Source organism: Cololabis saira, chromosome 5, assembly GCF_033807715.1.
Source record: "Cololabis saira isolate AMF1-May2022 chromosome 5, fColSai1.1, whole genome shotgun sequence".
Lineage (NCBI taxonomy): Eukaryota > Metazoa > Chordata > Actinopteri > Beloniformes > Belonidae > Cololabis > Cololabis saira.
The window spans coordinates 23907086-23929250 of NC_084591.1; the positions used below are offsets into that span (position 1 = coordinate 23907086).

The window sequence follows — 22165 nt, forward strand, 5'->3', positions numbered from 1 at the left end:
AACAGTCTGCAAACGGGATGATGCTGGAGACAACAGACTGATAAAATATCTCCAACATCTTGTGGCATACATTACTAATGTTAATGATTAAAGGATCTGAGCTTCCACATAAAGTACTCCACTCATTATTTTTCTTTACACAGACTCAGCGTTAGATCTCCAGTCAGTCTGCTGTCAATCACGACACCCAGGTATCTGTAGTCCTCCACCACCTCCACCTCCTTCCCTCTGATCTGTAGAGGCTCTGTAGGCGTATTCTCCCTCCTGAAGTCAGTCACCATCTCTCTTGTTTTTCTCACATTTAGCCTCAGGTTGTTCAGTTCACTCCAATCCACGAATCTGTCCAGTTCCCTGTACTCCCCCACTTCTCCCCCTCTTATACACCCTACAGCAGCCGAGTCATGTGAGAATTTCTGTAGGCAGCATGACTCGGTGTTGCACTGAAAGACAGAGAAATGTAGAAAGCACAGTCCTCTGAGGAGCTCCAGCATCACTAACCACCACATCAGACAGAACACTGCCCAGATGGACAAACTGTGGCCTGTCAGGTAGTCAGTCATCCCGGAGATCACAGAGACATTGACAACCATCACCTGCAGCTTCTCACCCAGCTGCAGCGGCTGGATGGTGTTAAAGGTACTGGAGAAATCAAAGAATGTGATTCTCACATACCTATACACATTCATATAGGATATTTGTGATGATTTGATTTTCACAAACGCACTTTACAAATTGACAAGTTCTTCAAGTAGGACCTGCCTGTAAGACATGTCAGTGTTATTTTTTTTATTACAATAATTTCTTTTTGTCCAGCTGTAAATATTGCGTATTCAACAGATGATGTGCCACCTTGTAGATATTTTCCATGTAAAAATAGTAATTTTAAAAGATTTGCATTCCAGTCTTTGTCATATAGAAGATTAAGTAAGTATGCTGCAATAACAAACTGACAATGTGATGATGCAACTTGTTTATAGACTTGTTCATCGAACTCAGGATTCATAAGTCTTTTTGCTGAGAAAAATCGTCATGTAAACTAATTCAGTTATTGTTTGCCTTCTTATATCAATGTTTATTCTTATTGGAATTATTTTCCTCTTAACAACGTACATTGTTATTTCCATTTATTTTCCAAGTTTTATTTGTCTTTTCTGGGGTGCTTCATTAAAAAACAAAAAAAAAAAAAAACACAAATAGTTGTGCTTTCTGTTCAGTACAAGTTTGCCTTTTTAAACCACATCAGGTGCTATTTTTGACCAGTGGGGGGCGACAATGTTCAAGAAAAGAAAACAACGTAAAAGTAACAAAGTAAATGTCCTCTTTAGGGATAACAGATTCGTTGATTTGTAAACCTAATTAAATTATTTAATATAATATTTAAATTCATATGATACAAAATAAATGATGAATATTAAAGTTAAAAGTGAGTTTAGCAGTGGCCCTGTGGTTGTTATATCGCGTCATTTCATGTGTGATGCGAAAGTGCTTTAGCGATCTCACCTCCCCCTGAACCAGTCAGCTGACTGAACCAAACAGTCTCCTGCAGGTCTTCATCTCCTCCTCATGCCTTCACACTCAGGTAAACCTGCCTCTGGAGACGATATATGCAAATTATTACTATTAAAAATGTCTGATCAGCCCAATGTGGCTAAGATTGATATTTATTTTTAGCTTTACCCCTAGCTTCGACGTTAGCATACATCTAGCTAACGTTGAGCAAATGTTACATATTTAATACATAAATACTGTCGACATACATGCAAGTGGCATTTAGATTTTCATTAAATAAAGGTCTGCTTTTAACTGAAACGTATCAATTATACATTGCTGTAGTCTAAAACGGCAGTCTAGCGAAGATGCAAGTGTGTAAGGTATATGTTTGAGAAGGCGATGTGATGTTACCGCGGTTGAATTGGTTTGATATTGGATATTCGACATTCAACACCCATAAAACTTGTGATACATACCACTGATTTTGGTCAAACCACTTGTGATGTGTTCATGGTCATCTAGACTATATATCACAAAACAGTAATTATTAAAAAATCATATATATGGGCTGATTTAATGTGGTTTAATGAATTCAACACCCATAAAACTTGTGATACACACCACTGATTTTGGTCATATTGCTTGTGATGTGTTCATGGTCATCTAGACTATATATCACAAGAGAGTAATTATTATAAAATCATATTATGGGCTGATTTAATGAGGTTTAATGAATTCAACACCCATAAAACTTGTGATACATAACACCGATTGTTTTATGGGTGTTGAATTCATTAAACCTCATTAAATCAGCCCATAATATGATTTTTAAATCAGCCCATAATATGATTTTTAAATCAGCCCATATATATGATTTTTTTTATATGATTTTTTAATAATTACTGTTTTGTGATATATAGTCTAGATGACCATGAACACATCACAAGTGGTTTGACCAAAATCAGTGGTATGTATCAAGTTTTATGGGTGTTGAATGTCGAATATCCAATATCCAATATCAAACCAATTCAACCGCGGTTGTGATGTTAAACTATTTAAGCTCTGCCTTTTAATTTTCCAGCCGTGATCATGAAGAAAAGCAAAGGTAAAACAAACAGTACTGCAGACAAGGAGTTTGTGTTTGAGTTCAGGGCAGGAAAAAACAAGTGCGTCCTCAAGGTGCCACTCCAGTTTCCTGTCCATGTAAACATCAGTGACCTGCACGGACGACTGATGCTGCTGCATAAAATACCCTGCTACATGGAAAACGGTGAGATCCTGCACACGGTTACACCAATTCAGGTCTCTTAACTCAGAACTAGTTCATTTGGTGAATATTGCTGCTCACAAAAAGTTTTGATAGGCAATTTCTATTTTATTTTACTTTTACACATCTGACTAAATCTGCTCTTGGACTGAACCCGTTCTAAAGCCTGGGACCAGGCAAATATTTAACTATATCCAAACTTCACAACTATATCCATTTTACATTTGTAAAAATTGCAAATATTCATTTGATTGGGGAATCTTATCATCTTAATAAATTGTAATTGGTATTAAAGCAAAACATTCAGTTATTTTTGTTCTACTGTATTTCCATCCAGGTAAGCACACTCAATGTTATGACACTTGTGGTAAACGGATTGTGTGCTGCTTGAGTTTTCTCTGCATGGATGTAAACAAATCAAACAGCAGCCTAACTGTGAAGGACTAAGGAAGCGTTTTAATTTGCTAATTCTTTTTGTCGGACAAGAATTTTTTTTTTTTGAGGTTTTCCAGGCGGCGACAGTCTTTGACGGACATCTCTCCGTAACTCTCGTGTAATGATTTAATAAAGTTCATTTTATCCATGGATTTACAATTAAGTTCTTTTTGTTGGACAAGAAATCAGTAAAGAAGCTCCTTCATAGTAACAAGTATAGAACTAAACCATTTGTTGTTAATAACCACAACAGTCCCTCTTCTACAACTTTTACATTTTTATCTGCAGTATGTTTCTACCTATGCTGTTTGACATCCTCATTGAGAGGTTAAGTAAAGTTTTCTGGCAGCCATCAAGAAAAGCTTTATTGATAATCCTGCTTTGTCTTCATCTCCATGGTGTAAGAGGGTAGAAAATGAGGCAGAACTTCTTCCTTCCAGTTTAATGTACAGAAAACTATAATCGGGTGGCATTCTCAGCATACCAGTGTTCTTCCAAGGGAATAAATGAATAAGTTCCAGACCAATCATTTTGGAGTATACTCTAGTACAGGGGTCACCAACCCTGGTCCTCGAGGGCCGGTGTCCCTGCAGGTTTTAGATGTTTCCCTGCTTCATTGCACCATGATACAAGTGACTGTGTCATTAACAGAATTGTGCAGCCCTGGATGACAAGCTGATGACGATGATTAATTAGTATCAGGTGTGTTAAAGCAGGGAAACATCTAAAACATGCAGGACACCGGCCCTCGAGGACCAGGGTTGGTGACCCCTGCTCTAGTATTTGGCTCTGCCCAAAACACCAGAAATGGAAAAATTGTATAAATGACTGATATGTCCTCCAATTTTTTCTCTTGTTGCAGAGCTAAAAGCCTCGCTTTCTTACTTTATTGAGAGGGAGACCATTCTGGATTATGACAGAGAGGCAGAGCTGGCCCTGCAAAGACTCACAGCAGGAGACGTAGATGTGAACCAGCTTACCAGCGCGTGGGCTCGGTCGTATGTCGAGGTAAAAACACCGTCATTGTGTCTATAAAGTAATGTTCTGGGGGGTTTCAATGCTTTTGTAGCTAAACGCCAACGTTTTATGTATTGCTATGTGGAATCACTGGAGGTTGTCAACAGATTCGTTATCTGATGTATTTTCTTAAATGTATTAACCATTTAATTAAGATTTATCTTCATCATTTAAAAAATTCATGTCACTGGTTGTGTGAGTTTGAAGAAAAAACAAAAGTTTGACTGCAAAGATGTTACATGGCTGTAACCAAAGCATGACGCGTGAAGTGAATCAAACATTTTGTTGAATTACTGCTACAAAGAACATACCTCAAGATCATCATGCTGCCTGAAGGAGTTTTCTGCATTTTGACTTAAAGCTAAAAAATAAACCTTTTGTTTAAAATAATACAGTAATCCCTCGCTATAACGCGGTTCACCTTTCACGGTCTCGCTGCTTCACGGATTTGCATTGTGCATTGTGTTCTGCATTCTGAAACAGTCTCCCCGCTTCCTCTGCTATGTTCTTCTCTCGAAAATAATTGTAAAAAAAATAAAGGTTACTACTTCACGGATTTCACTTATCACAGGTTCTTTTTGGAACGTAATCCCCGCGAAAAATGAGGGATTGCTGTACTTATATATGTGTGGCCAAGGTCCTGGATTTCTTTGTGCGATTACTTCAAAACGCTCTTTGCCAAATCAAATTAAATCTCATATAATGTCAGGTTACAACAAAACAAACTATTATTGAGGATGGGATGCTTTATTTCATGCTGCTTCTCTCTCCCCGAGTGCATATCCACTACCTACAGTTGCCGAAGTATCAAAGCAGAGTCACAATATTACATCCAATTTTGACACAGTCATGGATCATTAAAATAATTCAAACAGTGATTTTGAAAATTGATTATTCATGAGTTCTGAAGAAAAACAATCCAATTACATGGGCCCACATGCTGCGTTTAATGTCTCACTTTCTCATTTTACTTGGTTACATTTTTATGCAACAGAGCTCTTTCCGTGCTTTAAGTTTCACATTTATAAGACTCAAGTCATCAGTTTTCTTTTCTGAATCAGTATGAGGCAATCCACTGAGCGGGAGGTGGAGGTTGTGGTTTTCTAATGAAATCATGGCATATAGCTGTGACAGCCATTGTTTCTTTTTCCAGGTTTGATGATGGTCAGTGTTGCAATTGAGTTTCAAACTGAAAAGTTCAGCAGTTTAAACTGCCACCACATAGTTGGGAGTATGTTAGTCATTTAAGCTGTCTGGCCCTCTGATGTAAAGCTTCTCCTTCGTACTGCCCTCAAACATTGACCACATTTAACACACGGGAACACACACAGAGGATTTCCAGTTTCTGTTGTGTGATTTTCTTTTCTTTTTTTTTTTAACACTACACAGGGTATCATCATCCGTAAGACATTTGTTATTGATTGATTACCTTGCTTTGCACAGCTTACTTTTGCCTAACTTGTATGACTAAACCTTGGTTGATTATGCGTAGTGGTCGACTGATACTGATTTAGGGAAAAAGGTGATTATTTACAAAGTAGGATAACCTGTTGCTGATCCAAACAGTCTAATGATGATGAACACACAAAACAAACAGTAAGGACCATGTGTGTTCTTCATGTTTTAAAGGCCACCCTCTTTCCTCAAAAACACTCTTAGAAAGGAGGCAGAGGCCTAACTTTGCCACTAGACCTCACTAAATCCTCCACACTGCTGCTGTGACCTTGTGTTTCAGACTACACTGGAACATGCTCGTCCCGAAGAACCCAGCTGGGATGAGGACTTTGCTGAGGTTTACCATGAGCTGATCCACTCCCCTGCCTCTGATACCCTCCTCAACCTGGAGCACAACTACTTCGTTAGCATCTCTGAGCTTCTCAGCGAGAGAGACATGGAAATTAAGAAACTACAAGAAAGGTTGGTGTGGGGCTATTGTTCAGAATCAGAATTTGTACATTTCTGCATGTATCATTGACAGATATACTGTTCATTTTTAGGCAGTGTTAAATCCCAAGTTTATTTACGTGGTGCTTCTTCCGCCACATGAAAACTCTACCCCCAACATTACCATGGTAGATGTTGTATTATTTGTCAATCAATATACAGACTTCAGGCTGCAGTCCCCCCAGACCTTGGAAGGCCTTGCTCTGCCCCTGTGTTTTGCCAAATCTGTTGATTGTTTTAAAAAACGGCGGAAGACACTTTTTATTTAGACAGGCTATGGCACACCGTTAGTTGTGTAAATAATAACTTTTCCCTGTTATATCTAATAAACCACTGAATTCTTCCATATCTGTTAGGCAAGCTACAGAAATGGACAAAGTGATGCATGAGTTGGGAAGTACCTTGAGTGACCAGGATGTAAATGCAGTCGCATCTCAACACTTTGATGCACAACAGGTAAAAACGATGCTGGACAGCTCTGTAAATTGTTAAAAAAACAGGTTACCGTTATCTCAGTACAAATCAACTTGGATGTTTAGGGGATTTTTTTCCAGTTAAAGTTTCAGCTCTGTCTCAGTCTGTTAAGTGAAAAGATGTTTTTCTTTGTTTTGAAATGGTAAAGTAGTAAAATGTTTGAGGTTGTCGTCTCTGGCCAGGTCTTGGAGAACAAGTGGAGCAGTGAGCTCAAGCAAGTGACAGGCATTCAAAAGCAGGAGTATCAAGAGTGGGTCATCAAACTGCACCAGGATCTGCAGAAGCCCAACAACAGCAGCAAAATCAAGTAAGCCAGTCTGTTACCATTTTGTTTATATATGCTCAGAATAATAACAGTTGATTAAGTCTGTTAGTTTGTGTGTGTTTTGATAGAAAATGTAAAGTTACATCATGCAGCAAATCTTTTTATCCATATAGCAGCTAATAAAACACACTACCTAAGACTCATGCTATAGCTGCAGCTTTTGTAAGTTTGGTAATTGGTTTAGTTTGATAATAAGATTTTATCACAATACAAGCTTGTGAGTTGGGAGATCCTGAACACAGCCAATGCAAAACTGGTCACGTGCTTCTATTGTGTGTCCCAATTTGGAAAAAGCTTTTGATGTCAGACAGATTCTCCCAAAGTGCATTCTAGACTAGATTTGAGAAGTCTTTATTGCCATTGTGCCATTAAAAAGAATACATAACAAAAATACTTTGTTGCACAAGATGCTTTGGTCCTATGGCTGCAAAACAAGTCCAGATCATCAGCCCTCCTCCGCTGTGCTTAACAGTGTTTGTGCCGATATGATGTGTTTGGTCTTTGATACCAAACCTGATGCTTCCTTCCAGTTTCTTTTTTAGATATGACATGTTTCTGACCTTGGATTGAACTTGCCTATGGGAAAATTGGCAAATATATCGTTCAAATTCAGTCCAGTTTATTTTACACCTCCAGTTCACAACAAAAGTCATTTCAATGCACTTGATTCTAACTCATTTGTAATTCATTTAATTTCATCTCAAACTTTATAGCATCAAGTACATGTTTTAGGTCTTTATCAAGCTTCCTTCTCTGGCAATATTATAAACAATTACTTACTGTTATGGGTAATCAAATACATTTGATTGCATTGGACTTTATGTTCTCCGGCTAAGGTTCCTTTATGCCCTCAGTTAGCCAGAATGTCTCACGCCAAACAAAACAAAAGGTTCCCAAGTAACAATGGAAGCAGCATAGGAAGCACATGGATGGACGATGCAGGTAACGGAGCAAAATCCTCACAAGATGGCGCTCATGTTCCAACATCCAACATGGCATAACATTCCTTCACCTTTTCCAATGTATGTGTTTTAGTTTTTGTGTTTGCACATATGATTCGTGTAGACCTACTTTACACCCAAAAACAGGTGAACAGACCTTTTCAGTTCTCTGACAGTTGTTTTCTACACAGTTTGACAGGGTTTAAGAGCAAATCTGTTTAAGATTATGGACAGTAAAAAGTGGAGTTTACTCTTGAGGTGATTAAAAGAGAAAAAACCTGCACTTAAGCATGTTGTAGATTTGGAAATTGCCACTGACAGGGTGGCCTCGGTGCCACGGTTTGGGTTTCTCTGGGCTCAGAGGCACCCGACATGCGTAGGTTTATTTATTTATTTATTAAAGTTATGAAATCAGCTGATGATAAAACCTAAAAATCACACTTCAAAAATTAAGATTTAAAATTAAATAAAAATAACTCGGCAAGAACACAAAGCAGCAGAATCTATCTTGGTTATAACAATAACAACTTGTGCTGCTTTATTTGATGTATTTTTAAACTGTTACTGGAAACATGGTGTTGGAGCCAAATACATGTTTTCTTTTCTTTTCTTTATTTATTTCTTTATTTTTGTGAACTGGATGGGCTTGCTATGACGTCATGTCAAACGAAACTGGTTGCTATTCTAGCTGATTTATATCTGTGATGGTGATGGAAGCCAGGTGAAGGAATTGAGGAGAAGGCAAACAGTTTTCGGCCGTTGTGTGTTACGGTAACAGGAATACGTATTTTTTGGATTTCTTGATGGACGGTGCAAATAAATGGATGGACATTTATGCAAATAAAGGACATTGAATTTGATGGACACGCACGCGTCAAACCTTTAAGAAAAGCTTGTTGCCCCTCGCAGTAGAGCTACAGGTACAGGCTCTACACGTGGGCTTTCTGAAACTCGCCCTTTACTCAGTCTCAAGTTATCCACAACAGGATGTGTTTTTTTTTTTTAAGTGCAGGTTGCATTTAAGTAGAACAGAAAGTTACTGAAGAAGTCAAAACCTAATCTCGGTTTGACTGATGATTAGCTTTTCAGTGTAAAAGATGATGGCCATCACAGGCCAAGACGAGGGGAAAGACAAGAAAAAGAAATGCAATGGCGGTGGGCAGTATTATAGCCTGCAGAATGTTTGTTTAAATGAATCAATTGCATTCCTCTATTAATGGTTTATGGGATGAAAATGCATGAAAACGGAATACCAAGAGGACCTGCATGCCAAGGCTTCTCAGACGATCTGCTGACTCTGCAGTAATTATGCACCAGCAGTTTACGTGATAAAAATCATCTTATTATGTGTGGGTGGAACATTCTACATCAGCACTCTGAATGTTTAATAGATATGCATTTTTAGTTAAAGCCTTAACTTGTAAGGGAAAACTGACAAAAAAAATAAGATAAAGGTTTGAGTCCTGAATTTGTTGACTTTGGCTGTCTTTGATCATGTGTTAATAGCAGATCCAGTAACTTCAAAAATTAGTTCAGATAATTGCGATTTACCGCTGCCATGTCAGTTAACAGCATTTAGAGAGTTTTGTTTTATTATATATTATTTTTATATTTTTAAACAAAAGAAGTCTATTTAAATCCTTGAATTAAACATTGTAATATACGTTTCCTTTTATACTGATGTGTAATTAATAGTAACATGTGTATAATTGATAGCTTGTTACTGCCACTGAAGCCTTTTTTCTAGATGATGTTTTATTGCACAAAATTAACCTCTCGTCTTTTTTCTTTGCTCCACGAGAGACTGTAAAACTTTTGTATTGGACAAACTTTCTGGTCATTTAGCAGTCAAAAGTGATGGATGGCTCTACTGCATTTGCTAGTTTTCGTAAAGATTGATTTCTTTGCGTGATTTGTTTCTAGTGAGGAGATTAAGGTGCAGCCGAGCCAACTCTCAGAGGCCCCGGATTCTGGGACGAGAATATTTGAAGAGCAACCTCTGCTGGAGGAAAGCTTCACCATACACCTAGGTGCTTGACTTCTAACATGCTCCCTCCCAGTCATTCGTAGTGTTTTTTTGTATTTTGCTTTAGTTTGAAGGCAGTGTCTGTACTTAGCGCCTTACTGTATGTGGTCATTCTTTTATCAGGAGCACAACTGAAGACGATGCACAACCTGCGGCTGGTCCGAGCAGACGTTTTGGACTTCTGTAAGCACCGGCGACACGGCAGCAGCGGAGCAAAGCTGCAGCGGCTGCAGACGGCCCTCTCGCTGTACTCCTTCTCCCTGTGCGGTCTGGTGCTGTTGGTGGACAACAGGGTCAACTCCTACAGTGGCATCAAAAGAGGTCAGGGCCAGTCCTTCAGGTTGCTGCTCTAGATAAACATCAGTTTTATCTCAGTAAACGGTTTCTTGGGTTTTATTCAGCATTTTGCTTCTTAACGATACAATGTGGTGCTAGGGCTATGTCGTAGGGAAACATACTCCTAAATTAAAAGAATGAAGTCCTTATTTCTACAAGATAACTAACCCTTTGTTCTGACCTAGGCAGCTTTCTTTCATCATTTAATGCACCCATTGTTCTGTGTCAACCCCCCCAGACTTTGCAACCGTGGCAAAGGAGTGCACAGACTTCCACTTTCCCTTCTTGGAGGGGCAGCTACAGGAGGTGCAGCAGGTGGTGCTGTATGCCAGGGCCCAGAGGAGTAGCAAGCAAAAACACCAGCCTGGTTAGTCCTTTTATTCAACGTTACATGAGACTTTGAAGGTGTTTGTAAAACTGGCCTTGTCATCAGGGCAGAACTACAAGACACAACTGCGTAGGCCTAAAGCTGTGGGTTTGGCTGCCCTCTCATTATACAGTTTATCTCATTTAGGTTTATCCCTGACTTGCCTGCTTTCATGTTTAGGTGGAAAAGAAGGAGGATGTTTGTTTTGTTTTTATACCAGAGAAGTGAGAGTGAAATTCAAGCTCCTTCTCGAATGTTTAGCATTGTATTGCTAAAAGATTAGACTGTAATCCTTCTCATTGCTGGAAAATATCATTGACATGACAGGGTGGGTTAAAAAGTCAGGAAAAAGGGACACATGTTACATTACCACTACTGCACTAAAGGAAAACTCTCTTCAGAATCTCATCACATCTTAGATTGAGACGTTTCAGTGCAAAGAAACATAATCTGGGAATCCTTTCAGGGATACTACAGCTGCCGTGTGTCCTGGGGAACTATTTTGACTAATAACCTTGCACGATTGGATATATTTTTGTTTTACTCTGGACTTGTGAATGCTTACAGAAGTTCAAAGGAATGGAGGTGATGATAAGAGCAAAAGCGTTGAAAGAAATCCTTCAAATATCCTGCCAGGTAAAGGTTACATACTGTACAGCAATTCAACACATACACACTTAGTCTGAACTGCTTTTTCTCTCCCTCAAATAATGTGTTGACAGTATGTTTTTTTTTTCCCTTTTAAGGTGAGTTTTATATCACCCGGCATTCCAACCTGTCGGAGGTTCATGTCGTCTTTCATCTGTGCGTGGACGACAACCTTCGTTCAGGCAACATTACAGCCCGAGACCCTGCGATCATGGGTCTGAGAAACATCCTGAAAGTCTGCTGTACGCATGACATCACCACCGTCACCATCCCGCTGCTGCTGGTACATGATATGTCAGAGGTAGGACACGGTTACGAGCACTGGGAATACTTATTTATACATGAATGATGTTGCACTACAGAGTCATCCCCTTATCTGTGCCTGGTTCCTTTACACCCAGTTACTTAGCAGATGCTTTTATATGAAACGTCAAGCTTTAGTTATTCAGTTCATAATCACCGCCTCGTTCTTCTCACAATCACAGCTCTCTCTCTCCTCATTTTTCTCCTTTCCAGCTTTCCACTGAAGTTTGTACTGCTGTCTTTGTCTCCCGATCAAAAACAGCTGAGCGTGAATGGCCAAATTCAATTGTAGTGTTTTCCAAAAATGAACAACACTAATTACAATGGAAGAATAACAACACTAATTAAGCAGATGACTGTGAGATGATTGAGACAGAAAGGAGGGAAATAAGGATTATTAGACTGGAAAGTTTACTGCTGAAACCCGAACCCTAAAACGACCAGAACTTGAAAACATGACCTCGCTACCGGGGCTGCTTGTGCAGGGTCTCCCCAGTTCTTTTACGCTCTGGTTCCTACGATGCAAATGCAGGGTGTCAGATTCTAGTCCTTCTCTCTGAGGACCTTTGGTATGGTCAACGTGCAGCATTAGTTTTGATGTTGTCCTACTTTATAGGACCAACAAGCGTGAAGATGCCTCTCACTGTTTCCTCCTTTACTTATTGCTCCAAAAAGAATATTGCATCTTTAATTCTCCAAAATGTTTTGTGCTGCCCTTTTGATCCCGTAGTTCTGATTGATCTGTGAGATTTAACAGAGCAAGTGTCCATATTGCTTGTTTATTCATTTTTATAAGGGAGTGGGAGCCTGGTAGTTACAGACGTGGGCTTGGGGCTGGAAGACTCTGGTTGGGCAACAGAGGGGAACCATTGTAGTCCATAGTGGAACTAGTGATGGGTTAAAAGCAGAGTCCTGAATTTCCCCAAGGGGATTAATAAAGTATCTAATTAATGAATTAAATTAATTATACTTGCCTTGAAGGAGGAATTTCTCAGCGCTTGATGGACATATTCTAAATCAAGCCGACCTCACATTAATATCTGGTTAAACTGGAGTTGTTTTTCTTTTATGTCTTGACATTTTTAAAATGTCATGTTACTTATTTGGCTGATTAAAAATCCACAATAGCGGTGATCAACCGAGGATCCCATAGGGAAGGAATCTCTCCCGAGCCGCCAGAGTGTACTCCTGGCACAACATGCCCAGTGAAGTCTTTCTTCTCACATCTAATTAAAAGCTGATTGTTTATGTAACCAAAGTGTTCCAATTTTTGAAACCCCAAGAGCCATGGGCTTTTAATTGAAAGCTTCTGGTTTTACATGAAACCTTTTCCATCTACGAGAGTCGTTGAAGGCGTTTCTCATTTAAGGGAGAGAGCTCTGCTTGTTCAAACTGGTCTAGTTTGTTTAGAGGAGCTGCAGACTGCAATCACAAGATTCAAGGGCTGTTCTTCTTTTTTGGTGGTTTTTATCTTTAGAGGCAGTTCAGGTTTGAGGAAAACAGGAATCTGAAGATTTGCTTAATGATATGATGATTGTTAAATGTTTTTAAACAGGTAAATTAAGAATGATTTTTAGAGCACCAGTTTGCACAGTTTCTCTTGTACTACTTCACAACCACTCTTTTTTCCCCCGGTTGTAAGAATTATATTTATTTTTGCTGCTTGTTAAAAACAGCAGCTGCTTTTCATGCTTCTGTGAAGAGCATGACTCCTCACTTTCACCTGCTTAAGACATAATGAAAAACTCCAGAGTATACTATCCTGTTAGTCACACGTCAGAGATCCATTTCTCAACTCTGTACTGTTTATACCCAGGGCAGTGTAGTTACCGGTCGACGTGTATCTAAAGACGAGCCCTGCTGACACCTCCGCCTCCAGTTCTTGTGTGCAGGTTGATGACTTAGGATGTGAGCAACAGATTCCCAGTGTGAAAGGAGTCTGTGTGTACGTGTGTTGTGTGTGTACGTTTACTTATGTGACACTCCTCGCTGTGATCAAAGGGGCATTGCAGAGATGACTACTCTCTGAGGTCAGTGTTTGCAGCCTGGAGCCAAACACACTTAAAAGTGAAAGGAGAGGAGATGCAACATACGTAGGAAAGTGCGTAAAGAGGCAGTGATATATTGTCTTTTGTCAAAAAGCGAGCAGGTTCAATTTAATAAAAATCTCGACTTGTTCAGTTTGGACGTGGTTGCCCACGGGATTGAACCTAGTTTTCCAGTCCACTTCTTTGTGGTTGCACAAAAGCACATTTACAGGTTATAGCATCTTTCTGCCACTTGGAGGCACTCTTAGAAATATGTGGAACAGCCTGAATTGTTGGCTACTCATATATTGCTTTCAGACTTAAACCTCCTTCATTTAAGTTTCCAAAACAGCGAGAAAGAGAAAATTACCTTTTATAGAGACACTTCTACTTCTATGGCACAGTTCTTTTCACGTTAAAATATTAGTTTCAAATCATACTCGAAGCATATTTGATTATTTTTAGTAATTTACATCTAGCTTTTGCAGTCTTTTATCTCTAATATCAGCAAAAAACACCCAGAGAAATGTTGGACTTGTGTTCAACAGCTGTGTGTGTGCCACAAGTGAACGACAACTAACTGACTTTGGACTTCATTCAAAGTTAACTTAAGACGGAAGAGAAATAAGAAGAGACAGAAGAGATTGCAGATGTTTTTTGCCTCGCCTTAAACACACTAGCCAGTATTCAGACTCACTTGTACTAAACAGGACACTGCAGCACCTCCAACCTTTAGTGGCCGGCTGCTCCCGTCACCTGCATTCATGATTCCCTATCCAACCTGTCATAAGGACCTGCTGACAGAATGTTTCCCCATGTTGAGTTGCACATATCAAAATATGTCCAGTTCTTTTACTGACAGTTTATTAATCTTTTGTTGTTATGTAGCAATCTTGAATGAGCGTGCTGATGGATTGTGTTGTTCGTTTGTGTCAGTGATATGTCGTCATTTAGATAACCTTCACACAACATGCACCCGAGTTGTTGGTCTATTAGTTTTTCTCTGTTATGAAAAAGATAAGTCATAGTGGGCAAATAAAATCAGCTTCGTAGTGCTGTAATACTAAACTTGAATTTCTTTCTCATTTTGCTTACGCACAGCCACTTAGACACAAAAGGACATGATTAAAGTGTTCATTATGTGTTTTATGCTCTGGTGTGACTGATACGCCCTTATCCAGTTCACGTGAAAGGAAATTAAATCTGCTTTCTTTTAATTATCTTTAATTATCATTGTATTGATTTTTTGCATCTCATTACCTTTAACCAAATAACACATTATCTGCCTGATTAAATGTTGATTTGATTTGAAGATTAGATTTCGAACATGCATGTTAAAAAAAGAATACAAAAAAGTAAAAAAATAAAATACAAATATATGTGTGTGTGTGTGTATATATGTATATATATATATATATATATATATATATATATATATATATATATATATATATATATATATATATATATATATATATATATATATGTACAGCACTTGGGCAGACCTCACGGATCCACCAACATGTTCGAAACAGAGTAGGAATGAAGTAGCCACTTATCGAGTCCTACCCCTGAATCTTACATACATTCTTACATATAACAAGACGAGTTTCAATAAGCTTACTTAGAAAACACACATACCCAAACACCCCTACTTTAATAACTGTTCAATATAGTGATATAATACTCAATTATATGTATATAGAAATATAGTCAAAAACAAAACAAATGCCCAATATTTAGTTGTGCTACTATGTGTGTATGTAATAATAGAAGTAATTATAATGCATAGTAATTATGTTAACATTTATAGACTTCAGAGTAGTTGGTCTAAAAATGTTTTGGGAACTTTGTGCACATCTATATCTGTTCTTAACAGTTTGTAAACATCTAACTGTCACACGTCACTGTGCATGTCAGAGATTTGTTGTCCCTATCCGTTTGTCCATGTGCACCATATACAGAGGCTATCGCCCTCGTCCTGCCGGTGCAGGGTCAAATCCCAGCCTGTGGCTCTGACCCCCTCTCTTTCTACCCAGGTTTCCTGTCTAGCCAATTTCAAAATAAAGGCCGCTAGAGCCACAAAAAAACGTAAAAGAGAAACTAAATTAAAAGTGAGTTCATTTGAATCCAAACACAAGCACAGCTGATCAGTGCTCACATTGTCCCCTTGTTTCTCTGCAGGAGATGACTATACCGTGGTGCCTTAAGAGGGCTGAGCTGGTATTCAAATGTGTCAAAGGTAAGATGATCATTTCAAATGATGTGCTGGATAATTTATGGATAGTTACCACAACAGACACTAACTAAAATCACAGAAGTAAATTATGGAAAAGAGAATAAAGTTCAGTAAAACTTAAAAAAAGATGTGTTGTTGGATGCATTGTTCTTCACCTTTTTAAGCACAAGTGTGTTTGAGCCTGCTCTCATGCTTCAGAGAGAAGTTAGGACCAGTATTTGTTATGATTTTTCAATAAATACGCTGATAAATGATGTATAAATATTTGCTTTATTATCTCTATTTATCGTTCTGATGATGTAAATATACACGGTGGACTTATCCTGCAATGATTAATTTCCTCAAACAATTTGAACTTTTCAAAAAATGACATGATACAGTAATGGATAGCTTAGAGTCATGACTTATCATTCTGATCATGCCAATGATTACAAAAAAATTAAGCAAAATCACTTTTCTAGAAAATATAGAAACATTTGATATGGACTTATAATTATCATGTGTAAAACACGAATCCAGACTAGAGAGGAAAACAATTTTATTAGTTTCCCCTTTCTACATAGTTTTTACATTATGAAGCTGTATTTTTTTTTTATGTTTTCATTTTTTGGAGTGCTTATCAGATCATAACATCTCTCTTGGAGCCTGGCCTTGTGCAGCTTTATTTGTTATATCAGTTAAGCAACATTTCAGAGATTGCATGGCTTCTGAGTTATAATCTAGCAGTAATTATGATCATTGATAGTATTTATCTTGATTAAAAGACACAGTAGTCAAATTCATGATACCAACTGAGGAGAAGCATTGCCACGGGAAGAGCAAAATCACCTGATGGTTAATAGCACAAACGTGTTGTATATTTAACTTATATTTAAACATGAAAGTGCAACGCTGTACTCAGAAAGATAAGACACTGTGTAACAACAAAAATAGAATATGATGAGGTATTATTGACTAAAAAAACATAATTCAGTCAAAGTAAGCATAACAGTTTCATATTCATATTCATACATATTCAAACCGGCAGTTTGTCTTCTGTCCTGTACATTTGGTTGTTGTTCAGGAGCCTCTAGAGCCAATTTTGCAAAGTATGATGCATCTTGAAATGAAAAACATAATGGGAATCAATGAAAATCCATTTCACGAGCCAGTAATTCAGCAACAGTGTCTTCAGTCAGAGGCTTCTTGAGATGTGCTACAACACAGAGCGCTGCAGGAGATCCTTCCTGCTCACAGCAATAAACCATCTTTGATGGCTCTTTGAACATACTACAATACTGACAGTTATTGCAAAGGGGGGGGGTCTCCCTTCTGTGATTTATGAAATCGAACTGAATCGAAATGGTATCAGATCACATAAACCAATATTTTTCCTTATATCTTTATTAAATGCACCCCTTAAAGGCACCTGGCAGAATAACCAACTGAACCTACAAATCAATTACTAAAATTAAAGCTAATTGGAGTAATTTGCACACTTGAATCCCAGTTAATGAAATGACTTGGATGTGTGGTTTAGAGCTACTTTCTTCCGTGAAAGATAGTCAAAACACTGTTTGTGAACGAAGCCTCACAAAAAAGGAGATCTCTGAACGTACTATACGTAAGTTATGGGCGTTCCATGCAAGAAACGGCCGTTCTAGTAAAAAAAACAAACACAAAACAAACATTACTGTGCACCTGAAGTTTCTCAAAGAATATCTTGGAAATCTACAACACCAGTTGTCACCCACCGTACCAGAATATCCATCCATCTATTATCTGCTTATTCCTATGAAGAGTCACGAGGATCTGCTGGAGCCTGTTCTAGCTCTCTACGGGTGAATGCAGGGGTGCACCCTGGACAGGTTGCCAGTTCATTACCAAAATATCCTACAGTATAATGTCAGCGTGGCTGTCTGCCAGCTTAGTTCAAGTTCAGTGATGCGGTAGAAGAGTGACTGTAAGCATTTGAATAAATCCATTACAGGATTGCTTGAGGAAAAGAAAATGCTCCTCTTGGAGTCTCCTGGTCAGAGCCTAGACCTTAACCCCTCAGAGACGCTCTAAATTGACCTCGAGAGATCCGTTCACACCAGACATCCCACAAATATGGTTGAGAAGAAACGGTTCTTTAAAGAGGAATGGTCAACAATTCCTCCCGAGTGTGCTGCAGGTCTGATCCAAAGATATCAAAAGGACTTGTTTAATGTCATTGCTATCAATAAAAGGTCTGACCGGCTATTAACGCAAAGGTTTGACTTACTATTTTCACCAACACTTTTAATGCTAAATGGGTGTGTTTCATAAAGGGACAAGAAATGCTAAATAGTTTATCATCAGGTTAAGCATGTTGTATTTCTCTTATTATTGTGAGTTAGATGAAGACCCATTTTATGCCGAAATGGGCTCACTAAAAAACATAAGTAATAATCTTAAATACAAAAAAATGGAAGAAGAAAAAAAATTATGAAATGCACTCAATTAAAAAAAAAAAGGAGATCAATTGACATCTAAATATTAGCTACTCATAAATTTCTTTTATTCTCAGGTTTTATGATGGAAATGGCTTCGTGGGATGGAGGAATATCACGCACAGTCCAGTTTCTGGTCCCAAAGGTGAGATGAAAACGTGCTTGGATTGACGTTAGTGAGAGCTAGTTGGAAGCATGCAGATGAAATTGATTACTCAGAGCTCATCAAACGCCCATAAAAGTTGGTTTCTCAGATATACTGTACTGTAACCTGGGTGGTAGAGGGTCCTCATATCTCCACGACTGGCTGAGGCAGACGAGCAACCATTGTTTATTTTTAGGTGATGTGTGTGCAGCCATGGGAAAAACTGCTCCAACAACTTATCTAGCGCAACCCGTCGATGGGCTCAGAGTGACTCCCTATTTACACATTTGACCTGTGACCCGCTATTCAGAGCAGCCAAAGCATAGATTGCTTCACAAGTCCTAGCTGTCCTAGCTGTGTTTTTGGTTTTGTATCTTAAAACTGAGGATGCATAATTGTTCTTTGATTAATAACCTTCCAGGACTTGCTTTATGCTATTTCAAAAGAAATGTATACTTAAGGCCCCACTTATACCTGCCCTCTCAAAAGGCACACCTGGCCTCAGCACATACCTCTGAAAGCAGGCAGTGAAGGGTTGAATGTTTGAAAAGCTCACCGTAAATCATAGCTTATGAGGCTTTAGCCTCGTTTGCCCGGTACGTACACTGCTGTGATAAAAGAAAGCTCCAACTCAATCACATGAATGTGCAATAAGCACATGGATTAAAGTCTGACTTCCCAGTACTGAGGTTTTCACTTTCTTGAAAATCTGAAATTCTTGTCCTTTATCATGTAAAAATTCTGCAGATGTGGATTTACATGTAATAGACTGAAATCTCCTGGTTTACGTTCAAAGCAAAGTCTTGAAAACAGTGCTGGATGACTCATGGTTGCCGCTTTACTTTGAGCTTAGCTGGATGTTGTACACCTACGGCTTTGTGGTTTGTCAAGAAGGCAGGCGAGTCTGCAGCGTGATCCCGTGTTGACAGGATGAGATGATAAAATGAATAGCATCAAAAGGATCTGGCTGCCTCAGCTTCTTGTGAGGTACATGCTCAGACATAATTCAAAATAGCTGCGACTGAAATGCCATTGTTGCTCAAAGATATACAGAGTCTAAATATATGCTGCTTGTGTGGCAGGGTCTTAGCTTCCAGATTACTTAACGTTCCTATTTGTTGGGTGATAACGCTTAAAGCGACACGGCATGTGCTCCGTTAAAGTCACAGCTGCTGGAGCTGCAATTTTACTACTGTACCCCGAGGAAAGATGACCCTGTGAACTAAAGGACAACACAGGGGCTTTTAACATGCAGTTTAACAAAGGTTCACACATTCTGTGTACTTGTGCATATTTCAGCTTGCTTTAAAAGAAGAGTCTGTCCAGGAGAAGTAGACAGATGTGGTCGACTTATGTTTGTTTGTACCTTGCTGCACAATCTGCCTCTTCTTTGCTCTGTAACCCTGGCTGTGTCTTTGTTTTGTCTTGCTTTTATTTTGCCAGAGTATCTCAGAGGAGATGTTCTACCAGTTGAGCAGCATGCTGCCTCAGATCTTCCGCGTCTCCTCTACACTGACTCTCACCTCAAAAGCCTGATGACTTGATGGGCACCAGTTTTGATCCTCGGGTTGGGTGGACGAACAGAGATGCATTCAGCTTACTTTCTGGAAATGAAGATGACTTGAGAAAGGAAAAGTGGAGTGTTTGAAATCACAGAAGAGGCAACTTAACTTGCCATTTAAAAAAAAAAAAAAAAAATTATGGCACTTAAGGATGACGTGCAACTAGGATGTTTGACTCATACGAGCTTTGTTATTCTTGCACTTTCCAAAGCTACACAAAAATATTTCCTGCTGAAAGAGAACTGGATTTTCTTGCTCACCAAAGCAGCTGCTGCAATTATCATTTCAAGTCTCTCGGGTGTGGTTTTGGTGGCAGCATTTTATTACATCAGCTGCAAATATTTCAGTTTTCCTTTAAAGCTGTAATCTGTGGCTTTGTTCATGTGCAAGCTGCAATGAAGAAGAGCATCTAGTGCTGGCTCTGTGGAGTTGGGACATACTAAAAATGTCAATGACCAAGAAAGTTGGGAAAAAACCCCCCCAGGAAAATACAGTGTTGTTTATCAATGTCAGTTAAACATATTTGATCCAATAAATCTGAGAAATGTGTGTAACTGTTTGCCGCTACCCAAACTTGTGATGTGTTTTCACCACAAATAATAATCTAGATGAATTTAATTACACTATTTTGAGAACAAAACAACATCACAGATCTTGGTTTTAGTTTTGATGTATGAAAATCCTTTAATCATATTTATCTGATCATGAAAGATGACAGCACATTTCAACCATGTCACAGATTTACCAGTTTGATTTCTTGCGAAATTGGCCTCTTGTTGGGGGTTGGGATTCCACAGAAAAGGGATATCCTATGCACTTTTCTTTGGAAGACCCAACCTAAAAAAAAAAGAAGAAAATCACAGACGGACGACTCGTTTGAGAGGCAACTCACTGGACATGATAATTGGTGATTCTCATTTTAATGCTGTATGTCCAAGAATCGAACCAGAGATCACCATTTGATTTAAAATCATACCTGACACCCCCCCGGAAGAAAAAGATTTGAATAATATTGCCACACATGCACACTTTGCATATTAAAAGAAACTTTAATGGGTGTCTACTGCTTATTGAGATTAATCTCAAGATGTTCAAGTCTTCTTTCACTTCCCTCAGTCCAGCCAGTTGCTAATGTTTAGTTTTTTTTACTTATATGCTTCACCGCTCTTAGATTTATATCTGTACTTTGACTTTGTGTTTACATTTGTATTTTTTAATAAATAAAAATGATAATTATATACAACAATGGTGTGATGCATGTTTTTCAAGAAAGTTATCATTAGCACATGAGAGGTTTGCCCGCAGGATATCAAGTTTTTCATTAATCCTGCTGTCACTAGTTGGAATTAGACTGGCATTCACTTCAGAGTCTGATGTACTGCTGTGTCTTATCTACAGGGACATAATCTCTCCGCTGCTATGATCCATGTAATACATTGGCATTAAATTCGTGCATGTCAGTCCAGCTCATCCGAATGTTTCCCACAGCTGCGTTTATTTGTGGTATTAGTCTAATTAAGATGCATGACATTTGGAGCAATCAAAATGTGGCAATAAACAAGATCACCATCTTCCCTTAGCGTTATGATGCTTTTTAAAAGCTCCATGTTGAAACATTCATCTGCCTATATTACAGTGGTGCCCTGCTCCAAAAAGACCAAAATTGTGGGAATGTGTGTTGCTGAGTGTTTTGTATTCCCAGGATCGGTCTTGCTGTCAAGTGTTGGTGGCAGAGAGCTGGACACTGGTTCAGCATTAGAGTTCACCGCTGCGACTTATCTCACATTACAACATCAAACATAAACACTCACAACTTGAATATGCAAATTATTAGTGAACATGCCAGCATTTCTCTTCAGCACAAATTTAAAAAAAAGAAAAAAAAAAGAAAAAAACATGACAAAAAGACAGACAGCAAGTGATTCAAGAGCTCAACTCATGTGAAACCACATCGTTTAGCTGAAATGAAACGAAAAGCACTGATATGTGTAAAAGAAGATGGCATATACAGCAGACTGCAGATTGAAGAATGGAGGATAACTTCATTAAAAGTGGACACTGTGATTTCATGCATCCAGGAGTTACTCAGGGTTGAAATCAGGTCTTAGTTTTAGCCTCACAGTCTATTGTTGGATGTTCGTCATACCACTGGAGATGAGTCTGTT

At 38.6% G+C, this 22165-nt stretch overlaps 2 protein-coding genes across 2 annotated transcripts in view; one reads left to right on the forward strand and one right to left on the reverse strand.

The window, feature by feature from the left end:
• elmo3 (engulfment and cell motility 3) overlaps nucleotides 1-20876 on the reverse strand; it is a 72107-nt gene extending 51231 nt beyond the window's left edge. Inside the window, exon 1 of the mRNA XM_061721309.1 lies at nucleotides 20873-20876. The gene's annotated coding sequence lies outside the window, so the exon portion shown is untranslated. The remainder of the gene's footprint in view (nucleotides 1-20872) is intronic.
• ferry3 (FERRY endosomal RAB5 effector complex subunit 3) lies at nucleotides 1495-21246 on the forward strand. Its single transcript, XM_061721311.1, has 14 exons — nucleotides 1495-1579; nucleotides 2573-2761; nucleotides 4056-4201; nucleotides 5946-6127; nucleotides 6511-6610; nucleotides 6811-6935; nucleotides 9818-9924; nucleotides 10044-10241; nucleotides 10495-10623; nucleotides 11191-11259; nucleotides 11370-11572; nucleotides 15786-15843; nucleotides 18371-18438; nucleotides 19882-21246. Exons 1-14 carry the CDS (start codon nucleotides 1564-1566, stop codon nucleotides 19972-19974), a joined length of 1683 nt encoding a protein of 560 aa, XP_061577295.1. The 5' UTR covers nucleotides 1495-1563; the 3' UTR covers nucleotides 19975-21246.
• The last annotated feature ends 919 nt before the right edge of the window (nucleotides 21247-22165 follow it).